This window comes from Lissotriton vulgaris, chromosome 6 (assembly GCF_964263255.1).
Source record: "Lissotriton vulgaris chromosome 6, aLisVul1.2, whole genome shotgun sequence".
NCBI lineage: Eukaryota > Metazoa > Chordata > Amphibia > Caudata > Salamandridae > Lissotriton > Lissotriton vulgaris.
Window position 1 is genome coordinate 1,225,810,266 of NC_141694.1, and position 16,310 is coordinate 1,225,826,575.

General features: G+C 44.7%; 1 protein-coding gene across 1 annotated transcript in view; it reads right to left on the reverse strand.

Moving 5' to 3' along the window:
• Positions 1-16,310, reverse strand: part of LOC147708656 (uncharacterized) — a 223,889-nt gene that overhangs the window by 66,787 nt on the left and 140,792 nt on the right. The window contains exons 12-13 of the mRNA XM_086925380.1: positions 11,328-11,399; positions 9,404-9,493 (exon numbers count right to left, since the gene is read on the reverse strand). Of these exons, the coding sequence (XP_086781506.1) occupies positions 9,404-9,493; positions 11,328-11,399 (162 nt within the window). The remainder of the gene's footprint in view (positions 1-9,403; positions 9,494-11,327; positions 11,400-16,310) is intronic.

The window sequence follows — 16,310 nt, forward strand, 5'->3', positions numbered from 1 at the left end:
AAAAAAAAAATATAAAACTGTGCAAAAATACAAAAAAATCAAAAAATGTTTACAAAAGCAGTGCTTGTAAGACTGTCTGAAGCTTATTTCCACCTACTGCAGCTTCACTATTCTCAAAGTAAGTGAGGGTCGTTTGTGGACCTGACTGCATTTGAAAACAATGTTATATGGTACCTCCCTAAACCGCTTGACGGAGGCCCCCGAGGGGCGGTGTGATGGCACGGACTCGGAGAAGACGCTTGGCTCCGACCCCCTCCCCAAGTCTTATAGCACTGGTGTAGCCTGAGATCCCCCCCGACATAGGCGGCCGGCTCCCGGGGTCCGGCGGAACTTTTTGCCTTTTGATGACTCTTCTATTCTGGACTTTGTCCCACAATCCGTTTGACCTGAAGACACGCTGTAGTGGGGCGCCCCTTTACCGTTTTAGTTGCCATTCCGCCCGCTTTTGCTACACTGTGCCTCTTCCGCCATTCAGCTGTTTACCGCCCGCTCTTGCGACTACAGCGTCTCGCTCACCATGTAGTTAAGTTGCTCCCGCTCTTGCGGTGCAGCGATAGGCGGCTGCCACAGGACTCTCAAAATGGCGGCCGGCTCTTCGGTTTTGGGCCTGGTCCACTAAAAGGGCCCTGGGACACCTTGTAACTCGGACGCTTCCCTGATAGGGCTTGGGTCCCATTCTCGAAAGCGTCCCCTCAGCCGTGAAGATTCTACAAAAGTCTTGGGGGCCCCCGACTCCCGCAGGCTTCTGGTGGGGAGCGGCTGCCATGTCTGCTCGTGGAATGGCCACGACGGAGCTACGAGATGGTAGTGCTCTCATGCTGACGCCAGCTTTAGTCTGAAGCATCCAGAAACACTGTAGACTACCAATTCGATCAGTTCCGGTAGCGCCCCAACATGACCCGGAAGAGAAGAACTTGCCCTCCCCTCTTTGACTGATGGTTCTTGTTGCCTGTCCCCTCTGTTGTCATTTAACAGAACTTTTTGGACTGCTGAAAGGGGTTGTGTTCCGAACGCTGGTTGGTGGAGACATTTTGACTATATTCTTGACCTACGTTGTCGCGTAATGCGTTATATGACACGCCGCGTTAGCGCACCCGGAAGTGATCCGGGGCGCGGCGCGCAGCGCGTAACGTAAGCATAACAGGTCATGTGACTTGTTAATAAAACTTTTCATTGGTTCATTTTACTTTTGTTATTTTAATGATGAAAAGCTTGGTCATATGACCTAAAAATTACGCTTTTTATTGTTTTCGAACATTATTTTTTTAAAAACATATATGTTATAATATTCCAGGCTAATGTACTTTCCCGGAAAATTTACAACTGTCCTGCAAGTAAAATATATTCCTTTTTCGAGAAAAAGGGCGTTTCTTCGTTCCATGACGGAGCCGTTGAGTAAAAGAGACTCGGCCTGCTGTCTTAGTCGCCGATACGCCTGATTATCAGATTCTTATTGATCACTTTATGTTGCAGGAGTGGAAAACACAACTGCCCTTGACCATTTATCTTTAATACGTTCCTACATATTATACCTTTTATCCGTCATGTAATTGGACTGCTTTATTTCACTTGCCTTTTACTGATTCGAAAACAGTGACTAAAAGTAAAAACTTTACCAATGTAAATACTACTACCGTGTTTTGTTTTAAAAACCTTTATTGTGAAAATGTCAGTATACAAATACGGGCCTATAACCACCTGGGCCGGCCACGGAGCAAACTGAAATCGTATATGATGAGGAGACATTTACACTGTAGAGGAACGTAACGAGCGGGCCATTAGGTTGCAAGAACTAAGGTGTCTAACAAGTTGCGGAATCGGTGGACGTACATTTTGTAATTAAAATAAGACAGGGCCACTTACAATAAAATTTCTAGATATACATTTGCGGGCAAGGAGTTACGAGTCCCATTTATACCGGCGCCATTTTGGGCGAGGCCGGGCAGGTCCAAGATATAGTCAAAATGTCTCCACCAACAATCGGCCAGACCAGAACCCCTTTCGGCCCTTTATGCTACAAGATGGTGTCTTCCATTCAGAAAATATTGTTGGCAGCATTTTGAAAGGAAAGATAAACAGCCGTTCTCCTAGTGAGTCTCACATTGTTACATTTAGGAAGAATGTTGAAGAGTAATATGTGGAAAATCTGAAGCCATTTTTCTACAAACTCTCAATCAGCCTAAGTCATTGGCGATCTTTGTCCACACCAGGGCAATAGTGAAGCTGCAGCAGGTGCAAAAGAGCTTCAGACAGTCTTACAAGCACTGCTTTTCTAAACTTTTTTTTGTATTTTTGCACAGTTTTATATATTTTTTTTGTTTTTGATGGAGGGGAAATAACAAAAAACAGGCATTGAAAAAAGCTCAACAGTGCAGGGCGCCTTGTGCTGGTTCCGACCTATTCACACATCGGTCCACTACTGACATCACCTCATAAGCCAACGGGCACCCCACACTGACTTTCGGCGCAGCATTGTAGGATGGCCACACCAGTGCGGCAACTTGCTGGACACCACCTCGGTGCCATCCGGATCTCGGAGCGTTCGAGTCACTGTACCGCAAGAGTGACCGGAACTCAGCTGGTCACGCCGTCTTTCGGCGCAGCATTGTAGGATGGCCATACCAGTGCGCCAACTTGCTGGACACCACCTCGGTGCCATCCGGATCTCGGCGCGTTCGAGTCACTGTACCGCAAGAGTGACCGGAACTCAGCTGAACACGCCGTCTTTCGGCGCAGCATTGTAGGATGGCCACACCAGTGCAGCAATTTGCTGGACACCACCTTGGGCAACAGTGAAGCTGCAGCAGGTGCAAATAAGCTTCAGATAGTCTTACAAGCACTGCTCAGAACTCTCAACTATGGCACTCAACATCCAGGACTTGCCATTCGGATCTTGGCACCTTGTGCTGGTTCCGACCTATTCACACATCGGTCCACTACTGACATCACCTCATAAGCCAACGGGGCACCCCACGCCGACTTTCGGCACAGCATTGTAGGATGGCCACACCAGTGCGGCAACTTGCTGGACACAACCTCGGTGCCATCCGGATCTCGGCGCGTTCGACTCACTGTACCGCAAGAGTGACCGGAACTCAGCTGGACACGCCGTCTTTCGGCGCAGCATTGTAGGATGGCCACACCAGTGCGGCAATTTGCTGGACACCACCTCGGTGCCATCCGGATCTCGGCGCGTTCGAGTCACTGTACCGCAAGAGTGACCGCAACTCAGCTGGACACGCCGTCTTTCGGCGCAGCATTGTAGGATGGCCACACCAGTGCGGCAATTTGCTGGACACCACCTCGGTGCCATCCGGATCTCGACGCGTTGTGCTGCCTTCGGCCTATTCGCACATCGGTCCGCTACTGACGCCGCCTCACGTGCCAACGGATTTTCTACGCTTTAGGTAGCCCTATGCCGCATAACAGGTCATGTGACTTGTTTATAAAAACTTTTCATTGGATCATTTTACTTTTGGTTTCCTAAAGATGGAAGGCTTGGTCATATGACCTAAAAATAACACTTTTCATTGGTTTAGAACATTTTTTTTCCCAAACGATGAAAGCCCCACCTTGTTTCTGGATCATTCAGACTGAAGCTGGCGTCAGCATGAGAGCACCCCCATCTCGTGGCTCCGTCGTGGTCATTCCGCGAGCAATCATGGCAGCCGCTCCCCATCGGAAGCCTGCGGGAGTCGGGGGCCCCCAAGACTTTTGTAGAATCTTCACGGCTGAGGGGACGCTTTTCGAGAATGGAGCCCAAGCCCTAGCAGGCAAGCGTCCGAGTTCCAAGGTGTCCCAGGGCCATTTCAGTGGACCAGGCCCAAAACCGAAGAGCCGTCCGCCATTTTAAGAGTCATGTGGCAGGCGCCTATCGCTGCACTGCAAGAGTGGGAGCAACTCAGCAACATGGTGAGCGAGACGCTGTAGCCGCAAGAGCGGGCGCAACTCAGCTGGATGGCCGCCACCTGGGAGGCCCGTTCACGCCGCCTCCCCCATGCCCCCCCCCCCCCCGGGCCGCCGCACGCAAATTTTCGGAGCAGCATTGTAGGATACCAAAACCAGTGCGGCAGTTTACTGGACATCACCTGGGTGCCATCAACATCTCAGCGCGTTCTGCTGCCTTGGGACTATTCGCACAACAGACCGCTACTGACGAGGCCTCCCCCCGCCCCACCCGGGACGCCCCACGCCAATTTTCGGAGCAGCATTGTAGGATCCCAAAACCAGTGCGGCACCCAGGCGACATCACCTGGGTGCCGTCCAGAACTCTGCACGTTGTGCTGCCTTGGGACTATTCGCACAAAAAACAGCTTCTGACCATTGTTGCTTTTTTGGGTGAAAAATGTTTAAATGTTTTTACAGTTTTTGTTCCGTTCATTATAGTTAAAAGTTAATAAAGTTTTAAAATCTAACTTTGTTGGAGTGCTATATATGTTTAAAAAATCGGGTGAATGGGGCCTTGAATCGGGTTATTGTCATGTGTGGGCTTTGCAAGTGTACTGCTACAAGATCGGACATTTCAAACTCAAATGCACGTTCTTTTTCTTACCTTTCCGAAGCATGGAGCGCAATAGCAGGCAGAGAAAGGGTGATGCACGTGTTGAACACTGCCTGGCCTGGCAAGTTGCTGGCAGTGCCCCCCCCGCCCGCTCCTGAAAGAGGGCACACACACACCGCCGCCCCGAGTACTTCACAAATCTTTAAAAGACCATGCGCTTGTTCATGAGGCCTAAATGGTTTATCACCCCTTCTAGAACCCCTGCATCGACCCTCTGACGTTTCCTGGAAGAATTAGCGCGTAACACAATACCAAGCCCTGTCAGCTGAAACCCCCGAGAAATCATGGGGCATATTATCAAGGGGGTTTATTTCCGCTTTTTTGGCTTTAAAATAAAAAAAAAAAGAGATAAAATTATCTCCCTATTACCAAGCTGTCGCTAACACCAGTTAGTGACAGCTAAAAGGAGATAGCGACCATCTTGGGCCCCGCTTTGCATATCAGTGATATTTATCACTAATGACATGCAAAGTGGGCGTGCCAAGATTTTAGCGACTGGAAACAGTCCCTAACCATCGCTATCTCCTATTACCAACTTTTGGAGATATTCGCGCTAAGCGCGAATATCTCCAAAACCTAACACCTGCCCTGAGCAGTTTTAGCCATGTTATCCAATGGGAAGTGGATAACATGGCTAAGAGCATTTGCTGGATAATGCATGAATATCGCTGACTTTTCAACGATATTCATGCATTGCGGCCGTTTTTTATCGCATTTGCGATAAACCTTGCTAATAGCAAGGTTTATGTGCGATAAAATTCGCCGATGTGCGGCGATAATTTTTGTCTCTAAACAAGTTAGAGACAAAAATTATCGCTAATTGTTGGTAATATGCCCCCGGGTTTTTGCTTGCAGGAATCGGGAGGCGGGAGACTAGCACTGAAATCAGTAGTCTCACGCCTGAATCGGGAGGGTTGGCATGTCTGGATACTCTACAGCTGGGGCCATAAACTACATCCGCAGGGCTAGGTGATAGCCTAGGTCCGGCCTGGACAATCGGACACAGAGGAAGAGGAGTGTCAGAGGGTGCGGTAGTGAATAGGGTGAAAGGGAGGTGTCGGGCGGGCACAGGGTGTGATTCTCAGAGAAGAGCAGCGCAGATGGGGGGGAAGTATATGGCCCATGCATGAGAGAAAGAGCGGGGGTGACCAGTGCGTGGGGGAGATGCTTGCGAGGGTGGGGAGCCATGCTGAGGATCGGCGGCGTGCAGAGAGTGGCCCTGGTCAAGGCATCTAAAATGGCTGCCGTGCACGACAAAATTGTGGCATTGGACAAAAACGCAAGATGGCGCAGACAATGTTTTTCAATAAGGATTCATTTATAACAAAATATTTACTCGCAGTGACAAAATGGTGGTCAACACTTCCTGATTTCCATCGAATCGAACGTTAACAAACGTCACGCAGCAAAAAAAAAAAAAAAAAGCTCACGCACAGAACAGTTTTTAGCCATGTTATCCAATGGAAGGTGGATAACATGGCTAAGAGCATTTGCTGGATAATGCATGAATATCGCTGACTTTTCAGCGATATTCATGCATTGTGGCCGATGTGCGGCGATAATTTTTGTCTCTAAACAATTAAAACGAAGCACAAAATGGCGAATTCCCGTTTCGCTACCAGTTTGCGGCCCAGTTTGCGGCCCGTGAAGCGCTTCTACCATGAAAAATCATTTTTTTTTTATTTTCCCCACGGGACCCTTTAATAACCTCAACAACATTCCTAGGGGGTCAAGAGGGGTATACCTTGCCCCCTTTCAATAAATTCCCCCTTCGTTTTTCACCTCTTCTTCTCTCTCGATCCTACCGAGAGATAAGATGGCGGCCGCTCCGGACTGTTTAGAATGTTGACAGACACCGGAGAGCCAATCAGCTTTCTGCGCACAAAGTTCCGTTTCGCGAAAAGTAAGCGGACTGGATCGCTGCCCGGAGCGCTGTTACAGATATATATCTTGTTTTGAACGTTAATTTCTCAAAAACTACTGGAGCACATATATTGAGACCTAGCAAAGGCACATCGGGCTAACAGTCCCTACAATTTTGCCAAGTTTCGTGCAAATCCATTCAGCCGTTCGAGCTAAAAGTGAGTCCAACCGCCCTATGGAAATTAACATGGGAAAAACGCGTTTTGGGACCCCCCTTTTTTCTCGGCCCCCCCTCGACAAAACCCCCCAAATTTTCAAGGGCTGCTCAGAAACAAAATGTGCCATTTTCCTGAAAATTTCCGCCGATTCCGTCCACAAACGCCAAAGTTATTAGACATAGAATTTTCAAAAATCCCATAGGGAAAAAATCCTAACTATATATACCTACTGGCGATAGCCAGTAGGTAATATATATATATATATATATATATATATATACATATATATATATATATATATAAATATATGTATATATGTTCATATACACGCACACACATGTATAGCACACAATCCAGTCACAATTATGTAGTTACAAAATGGAGCAGTTTAGGCAAATGCTCCATTGAAAAATCTTTTTTAGATTCCACCAAGACCTTGGACCCTGCAACAAATTTGGCATGATAATTTCCACCATGCCAAACTGTGTACAGTTCTGTACAGGACAAAAAAATTTAAGAGGAGAGTTGAAAAAGGTAAATATTCTAAATCCAATAAATGTCATTGCTAGCTGACCCTTTGAGACAACAGCTTGGACAATCCCTTACTCGTATAAGAAGAATGTGTTTTCTAAAATTCCATATTCAGCATAATCAAGCATTACTTTTTATTTCACTGCAGGCAACTAAACGGTATGATCCAATATTTTACTTACTATTGCCAATAACATTTGTCTGTTTGAAATCAATCTTTTCATGTTTATTACCCCAAAGTAAGTATGTAAAATAAGAAAATACATAAAAGGTAACCTGTAATATGGTCCACTGGCTATAGAGGAGTTCTGGTGACGTCATATACGAAGAAGGGAGGGTGGGCAAATGCTCTGCAAACACCAAACAATGAGTTTGAGTCTGAAATTGGATTGCCACTCCCCACTGGACTGGAAAATATGGTGTCCCTGTTATGTCAAAAGTGCTGTCACTATTTACAAAAAAACAAAAAGGGAATACTTTTATTTTGTAATGGATTGTGAACAGTCGATTTAGGTTTAGGGGATTTTGAAAGCGCATAGCTACCCTGGGGCATCCCAGCGCTGAGGTGAGATAGTACAGACAGTTGTTTGTGCATGAATTTAGGGGAAAAGCCATGTTTTGAGTCTTTTTTTGAAGGACGCTTTGTTTTAAATCAGTCGGAGTTTCGGATCCATACTGTTCCACAGTTTAGGTACCAGGTGGGCGAAAGGCATTCCACCCCACCTGGCTCTCTTGAAGCTGGTGGGATTCATGAGAAAGTTAGAGCTTGACCTGAGGTGGCGAAGGGGAGAATAATGTGAGACCAACTTTTGTATCAGGGTGGGGCCTCTCCCATACATGGCTCTGTGAGCCAAGCTTATGGACTTAAATTTGATCCTGGCTTGGACCGGGAGCCAATGAAGCTCCCTCAAGGAGGATCTGGCTGATTGATGTCTGGGTATATTCAACAGCAGCCATGCAGCTGCATTCTGTACGACTTGGAGTCTGTTTGTAATGTATTTAAGAGAGCCAACTGTCAGATGAGGTCTTAGGCACTTGTAAATGGTGATGTGGATATACACAGTCTGCAGATCTAGCCAATAACCTTGAAAAGTGGTTGTGATTTGAAAAATATGTTTACTCTGTGTAGGTGCAGAAAAGGGATGTGAAGGGAGTGTGGGGTAGTTTGGAGGAGTGAAAGAAAGGATGAGAGATAGACTGCTTTGCAAATTGTGCATTGTAAATATTCATATATGTAAAGAATAATTGGTGGCCTTTATTAATCCTTGCAAAAACAGAGTTAATTTGGCATTGATAAACTTAAAGAAACAGTCATTTCAAAACCCAGAGGCCAATATGATTAGGATGCTGTAAAGAAGAGATTAACGGTTTTGCTTTGGATGGGGGCAGAGAGAGTGCAAGGGATGAGATTGGCTTTGTAGACCATCCACCATTGCTAGAAGCCAACTAGATAAAATGTGCTGGGACAAAGACAATACTAAAAAACATGGTGCCTTTGAAATCATCTGTCACTTACCCTTTCACCAGTGTAAAGTATTAAGCTGTTGTTCAGCCTCATCATTGCTTCTGTGGTGGGCCAACGTGGCTGTTGAAGAGGTAAGAAATAGCATGAGGCAAAAAATACTCCAAAGCCCACTTCCATTATCCACACAACACCATTTGAAAAACCCTCATCAAAGTGTTTAGCACCACCCACATTTAAGAAGGTGAGTTTATCTACCTGATGCAATCTCATAAATTGCATGAAAAGCATGTAAATGTAGAAATATGGATGTGGTTAAAACTAGCGAGCCCAAAAATATCCAATGTGTCTGAAGATCTATACCTGTTGAATTTAATTAAACTTTATTTTTAGGGTGTGTAGGTGAGGGAGGAAGTGCCAGAGAATGAAATGGGGAAGCTAAAAGTAGAGTGATGTCTAATCCAGACATATGGGGAACGAAGAGGAAAGGGAAAAGAATTTGCCAGAAAAGTGGCATAGTGGAATAGTGAAGTGGGCTTAATGACAGTGCAACAAGTGAAGATAGTCTAAGGTTTAGAGGTATTATTGTTTGGTGAGAATGCTAGGAACAGCTTTGTTTAGAAGAAGGTCAAGTTAGTTATGGATTGGGAGTAGGGTGTGTGAAATAACATTTATAGTGGATCCATTGTTAAAGAACATGAATAGAGGGCAAATGAAACACCCAAATACCTGGCTCCTATTCCTCCATTAAAATAATTTTTCACTTACCCATACTCTTCCAGCAATATGAAGTGGGATGCGCAGAATCAATGGAAAATTCCTCTGTCCCATGCGGTGTCTTGAAAGGCATACAGGAAGCTGTAAAGAATCCAAAAATAACTTCAGCAAAGATTACGGCCAACTCCAGCCTACACTAATGAGGCTCACGTTCCTTCTCAGCCTACTTCTTTGTATTTGAGGATATCAAAATAATAATATTTTCCTACCATTTTATAACAGAAACATGCTTGAATATATATATAGTATGTGTATATCATCAAGTTATACACACACACACATACACACATATATATGTATATATACATTTATATATAGAAATATTTTGAAATATATTTATTTATGCCTTGGTACATGCGGATGCAGCGGCTAGCCAAATATTCACTCAGTATGGCCCTTTCTTTTGAGTTGTGTATCCTTCTGTTCAAAAGACATTTTTTGAAAACTTCCCTGGGAAATAATGAAGTCCACATAAACGTTTTTAGTTTTGCAGATTTTGATGAGTCGACATCGCGTCGGGGGAACGTCAGAGGTAGTGAGCTACAGAAGCTCACTGAATCCCATGTCAGGTGTTCTCTTGCGCCTGAATGTGTATTCAGAATTTGTGAAGTTAAAACAGTTACTAAAGTCCTCTGAATATGATAATGTAAGAGTTTTCAAAAGTCCACAGACTAGATATACACTGAATGGTGTGTGCATGTGGTTTTTTTTCCCTAAGATGTCTCTAGCATTCCTCTAAGACCTTGGTAGTCCAGCGACAGCTTGTGAAGCTTGCAGGATTCCACAAGCTCCTTGAGTGACTGGGCCTAAGTCAGCAGAGCTGGAGGAGGCTTCTTATGTACCAAGGAATATTGATCATGCATTAAAAGTTACTCTAGCAGAGTAGTTCCATTTATTATGGCAGCTTTGGGTGCTCAGCTTCAACAATGCAATCTTGATTCTCGACCTTCCTACCAATCGAGTCTGTGACACATTTCAGGTCTGTCAATACCATGTCCTGGTCTTATCATTAAGGAGTACAAAGATTAAAATGAAGTCAGTAGATCATGGTAAGAGTGAGGAAAGAGTTTGGTGGCTCTGGCAGAGGGTATCGAATTAACTGCAGATATTTCTGAAAAAGTTGTATTCCAAATCTTGTATCATAAAAGGCATCATAATTCTCCTAGACTTCTTTTTAAAATATATGTAAAGGACACTATGCTTCTACTTGTGAATGACATTAAGATGGGTGCTGCCATTACATATGCCGGGAAAAGTCTTATTTACTTTTGCACAGTTGAAGTTTGTACAAGCCATCAGTCTGGGTCTACTTCATTAAGAGAAAGTTTGCTTTCAGGTGGTGATGAGATAAACAGTTTCAAAGGTTTGCGTGGAATTTATAATTTATCCAGAAGATCCTGGTGTCTTTTATATTTAGAGTTTGAACGGCTAGTTCAGCTGGTAATGTTGGAATCAAAAAAGAAAGAAACAGCAGTGATTCACATACAATCTTCCTCATACATTTCGGCTATGTGTATATGGTAGTATTGTATAAACTACGCTGTCTTGAGAAACATACATTGTAAACAGTCATCTATTTAAAGAATAAATTCGTAGCCTTTATTAACCTTGATGAAACAGCATTCATTTTAAGTCAACAAACCTTCGGAAACATTATTGTCAAAACTCAAAGAACATAATAATGTAATCACTGTTGGGTAAAATCCTTTGAAGGGTGAGGCAGTAAGATAAGACAATGTATGATAGAGCAGATTGTTTAGCCAGTTATAGAGAGGGACAGGTGGCAAGAAATGACTGTTTTTTACTACGTATTCATAGAAACCAAAAAATAAAATGTTCTGAGGCAAAGGAAATACTCAAAAACATGGTGAAGGAAATGTCTAAACACATGGTGGCCTTTGGTGCCCCGTCTTACCCTTTCGCCAGAATAAGGTAGGAGGCTTCGGCTCCCTCTAATTATTGTGTCTGCCGGGAACCACTGTGGCTGCTGTAAAGGTAAAAATTGCTTTAGGCAAAACATACTTTAAGGCCAACTTTCACTTTCCACACCAAACTCCACCTCCATGACTACAATGAAAGACTCTCATCAAACTTTTCAGTGGCACCCAAGTTTAAGTAGGACCATGATCACACACAGTTTGTTGCCAGCAACTTTGTTTCTAGTAAATCATGCGAAGTAGGAGATGACAATATTATTTTGCTGTAAAGTCATATCTTTAGCCATGGTACCCTTAAGGGTTTAAAGGCTTTAAAGATATGTGTCAGAGCAGTGTATTTGGCTAGTTTGCCTATAAACATTCCATGAGTATAAATAGACTGCATGAAGTATTTTTCTGGCAGACAAATAATACACGCAAATATGTTTAAAGAGAAATAACAGCAAGGATGCATGTTCACCTTGTTAGGATGTAAGGGAGTGGACAAGTTCATAGCCAATGGAAAGAGGTGAATCTTAGTAAAATATACTAATTCAAAACAACAAACGTAAACTCATAAGATTAATGAAAGTTACATAATTTTGCAGAGAAAGGTGAGGATTATCGTTACATGTGCAAGTGATGTTTTCCTAAACATCAGCCTGCCTATGCAGTCTGTGCTATTTATTGGTACTACACTGATACATCCTTATTATTTTTTGTAATTGCACTCTGATCTCACTGCCCATAGGCATGTGTTCACTAATGATGAAGAGTGTCCTGAGAGTTCTCATCTAGAGCTGATTGTAAGGTATTATCCACTATTGCCAACTGCAAAGTGTGTTATGATTAGTTAATACCATCTGCTGAGAGCATAACCCATTAATTGACTACCATGTATGTGAGTGGATATGACAAGAAGAACAGGCAATTAAGAGCTTTTACTACTGAGCATGTGGAGAATACATCTATGAACACCCTTATAGGAAGGCCAAAAAAGCCAATTGCAACTGCTGGCTTCCAGACCTTCATTGAACCTGGAACACAGGTAAATAAGAATACTTTGTGTGATCATTCTACTGCCTTGGACTAGCTGAGCCAGTTTCACGATTTCAGAGATCATTCTAATAAGTATAATAATCAAAAAATGGCCCTACTTTGGAACAATATCTGAATATGAAAATCTTGAGCATTTGATACCACACATAGAAAATGTATTTTTGGTAAGTTTAATATCTATGAACTCTCTTTCACTGATTATACTAAGGAATAAAAACAACCAACATTCATACAGGGTGCACAAAAAGCTCTACTTCTATGTTCCTTTAATTAGCTAGAAATAGATTCCCTTCAAATGTGTTGCCATGAACAACAATCATTCACTCAATTCTGCCTCTCAGCATCAATCAATCAGTAGATTTGTATAGCACTTCATGTCACACGTGAAGGTTTACAGGCGATTCAGAAAAGGGGGTGGTGATGAACAGAGTGTCTGAGTTAAGCAGACCACTCTTACCCAGTCCAAAGATCAGGGCTTGATCCATCACCGTTATTTATCTCACTACACCATCCCAGCTCAGAACCTGGCTATATGCAAATCAGTCTGTCCCTGGCCCAGTGCATCATGGGAACAGGGCAGACCAAACTGTTCCCATCATGTACTGGGACAGGAACAGACTAATTTGCATATAGCTAGGTTCTGACCTGGGATGGTGCAGTGAGCTGAAAAACGGTGTTGGATCTAGCCCTGATCTCTTGACTGGGTGAGAGTATTCTGCTTAATTCAGAAACTCTGTCCATCACCACCCCTTGTTGTTTAATTATTTTGTCCACCATAAGCGTGGAAGGGTATACTCAGATGTGAGTCCCTTGCTCATTGCACCATCAGGATTCAAGCAAGCCAGGCCGAAGACGGCTGTAATGCCAGAAACCGGTCCCCGGAAGCTTGTTTCCTTCCCAGTGAAAGAATTGGCTTGGTAGTTTGGTTTGCCCTGTTCCCATCATGCACTGGGACAGGAACAGACTAATTTGCATATAGCTAGGTTCTGACCTGGGATGGTGCAGTGAGCTAAAAAACGGTGTTGGATTCTAGCCCTGATCTCTTGACTGGGTGAGAGTATTCTGCTTAATTCAGAAACTCTGTCCATCACCACCCCTTGTTGTTTAATTATTTTGTCCACCATAAGCGTGGAAGGGTATACTCAGATGTGAGTCCCTTGCTCATTGCACCATCAGGATTCAAGCAAGCCGGGCCGAAGACGGCTGTAATGCCAGAAACCGGTCCCCGGAAGCTTGTTTCCTTCCCAGTGAAAGAATTGGCTTGGTAGTTTGGTTTGCCCTGTTCCCATCATGCACTGGGACAGGAACAGACTAATTTGCATATAGCTAGGTTCTGACCTGGGATGGTGCAGTGAGCTAAAAAACGGTGTTGGATCTAGCCCTGATCTCTTGACTGGGTGGGAGTATTCTGCTTAATTCAGAAACTCTGTCCATCACCACCCCTTGTTGTTTAATTATTTTGTCCACCATAAGCGTGGAAGGGTATACTCAGATGTGAGTCCCTTGCTCATTGCACCATCAGGATTCAAGCAAGCCGGGCCGAAGACGGCTGTAATGCCAGAAACCGGTCCCCGGAAGCTTGTTTCCTTCCCAGTGAAAGAATTGGCTTGGTAGTTTGGTTTGCCCTGTTCCCATCATGCACTGGGACAGGAACAGACTAATTTGCATATAGCTAGGTTCTGACCTGGGATGGTGCAGTGAGCTAAAAAACGGTGTTGGATCTAGCCCTGATCTCTTGACTGGGTGAGAGTATTCTGCTTAATTCAGAAACTCTGTCCATCACCACCCCTTGTTGTTTAATTATTTTGTCCACCATAAGCGTGGAAGGGTATACTCAGATGTGAGTCCCTTGCTCATTGCACCATCAGGATTCAAGCAAGCCAGGCCGAAGACGGCTGTAATGCCAGAAACCGGTCCCCGGAAGCTTGTTTCCTTCCCAGTGAAAGAATTGGCTTGGTAGTTTGGTTTGCCCTGTTCCCATCATGCACTGGGACAGGAACAGACTAATTTGCATATAGCTAGGTTCTGACCTGGGATGGTGCAGTGAGCTAAAAAACGGTGTTGGATCTAGCCCTGATCTCTTGACTGGGTGAGAGTATTCTGCTTAATTCAGAAACTCTGTCAATCACCACCCCTTGTTGTTTAATTATTTTGTCCACCATAAGCGTGGAAGGGTATACTCGGATGTGAGTCCCTTGCTCATTGCACCATCAGGATTCAAGCAAGCCGGGCCGAAGACGGCTGTAATGCCAGAAACCGGTCCCCGGAAGCTTGTTTCCTTCCCAGTGAAAGAATTGGCTTGGTAGTTTGGTTTGCCCTGTTCCCATCATGCACTGGGACAGGAACAGACTAATTTGCATATAGCTAGGTTCTGACCTGGGATGGTGCAGTGAGCTAAAAAACGGTGTTGGATCTAGCCCTGATCTCTTGACTGGGTGACAGTATTCTGCTTAATTCAGAAACTCTGTCCATCACCACCCCTTGTTGTTTAATTATTTTGTCCACCATAAGCGTGGAAGGGTATACTCAGATGTGAGTCCCTTGCTCATTGCACCATCAGGATTCAAGCAAGCCGGGCCGAAGACGGCTGTAATGCCAGAAACCGGTCCCCGGAAGCTTGTTTCCTTCCCAGTGAAAGAATTGGCTTGGTAGTTTGGTTTGCCCTGTTCCCATCATGCACTGGGACAGGAACAGACTAATTTGCATATAGCTAGGTTCTGACCTGGGATGGTGCAGTGAGCTAAAAAACGGTGTTGGATCTAGCCCTGATCTCTTGACTGGGTGAGAGTATTCTGCTTAATTCAGAAACTCTGTCCATCACCACCCCTTGTTGTTTAATTATTTTGTCCACCATAAGCGTGGAAGGGTATACTCAGATGTGAGTCCCTTGCTCATTGCACCATCAGGATTCAAGCAAGCCGGGCCGAAGACGGCTGTAATGCCAGAAACCGGTCCCCGGAAGCTTGTTTCCTTCCCAGTGAAAGAATTGGCTTGGTAGTTTGGTTTGCCCTGTTCCCATCATGCACTGGGACAGGAACAGACTAATTTGCATATAGCTAGGTTCTGACCTGGGATGGTGCAGTGAGCTAAAAAACGGTGTTGGATCTAGCCCTGATCTCTTGACTGGGTGAGAGTATTCTGCTTAATTCAGAAACTCTGTCCATCACCACCCCTTGTTGTTTAATTGGTTTACAGGCGATGGCAGAGTCCAGTTGATAAGCCAAACATCTAAGTCTTCCGGGACTTTCAGAGCTCTGGAAGAGATGGGGATGTACGGAGATAAAGGGGTAGCTCATTCCATGTTTTTGTTGCTAGGTAGAAGGAACGACCTCTGCATCTGCTATGTCAGATGCGGGGGTGAAGGTTAGAGACGGAAGTGGAGCAGAGATGTATGGTGGGCTGATGCAAGTGCAGTCGATGGTTAAAGTAGGCGGTCCGCAGTTATGTAGGACCTTGTATGCGTGGGCCAGGAGCTTTTCTGTACAGGGAGACACGTTCATTTCCCTGAGGTAGGGGGTGATGTGAATTAGTCTAGGGAGTTCCAGGGCGAGTCTGACTGCTGTGTTCTGTATTGTCTGTAGTCGGTTCGTAGGCTTGGTCAGTGGGGGTCTGAGTTAAGAGGGCCCCAAGATGCGTCCAAGGGAGAGCTTTTGTTTCTGAAGTGCAGTACCTCTGTCTTGTCTGGGTTGAGTTTCAGGCAGTTGTCCCTCATCCAGTTGGCAATGTCTGTAATGCAGATGATTTTCTTTGGTTCGAAGGTGAGGGTAGACTGACTTTTTGCATTCTTCTGGTGAGGAGAGGCGATCCATCTGAGAGCAGCTCCTTGGATGCGTCTGTTGTGCAGTTTTGTGATGAATGTGGGGTGGGAGCCGTATCATAGGCTGCCAAGAGGTCTATGAGAATCAGAGCCACAGTCTCTCCGC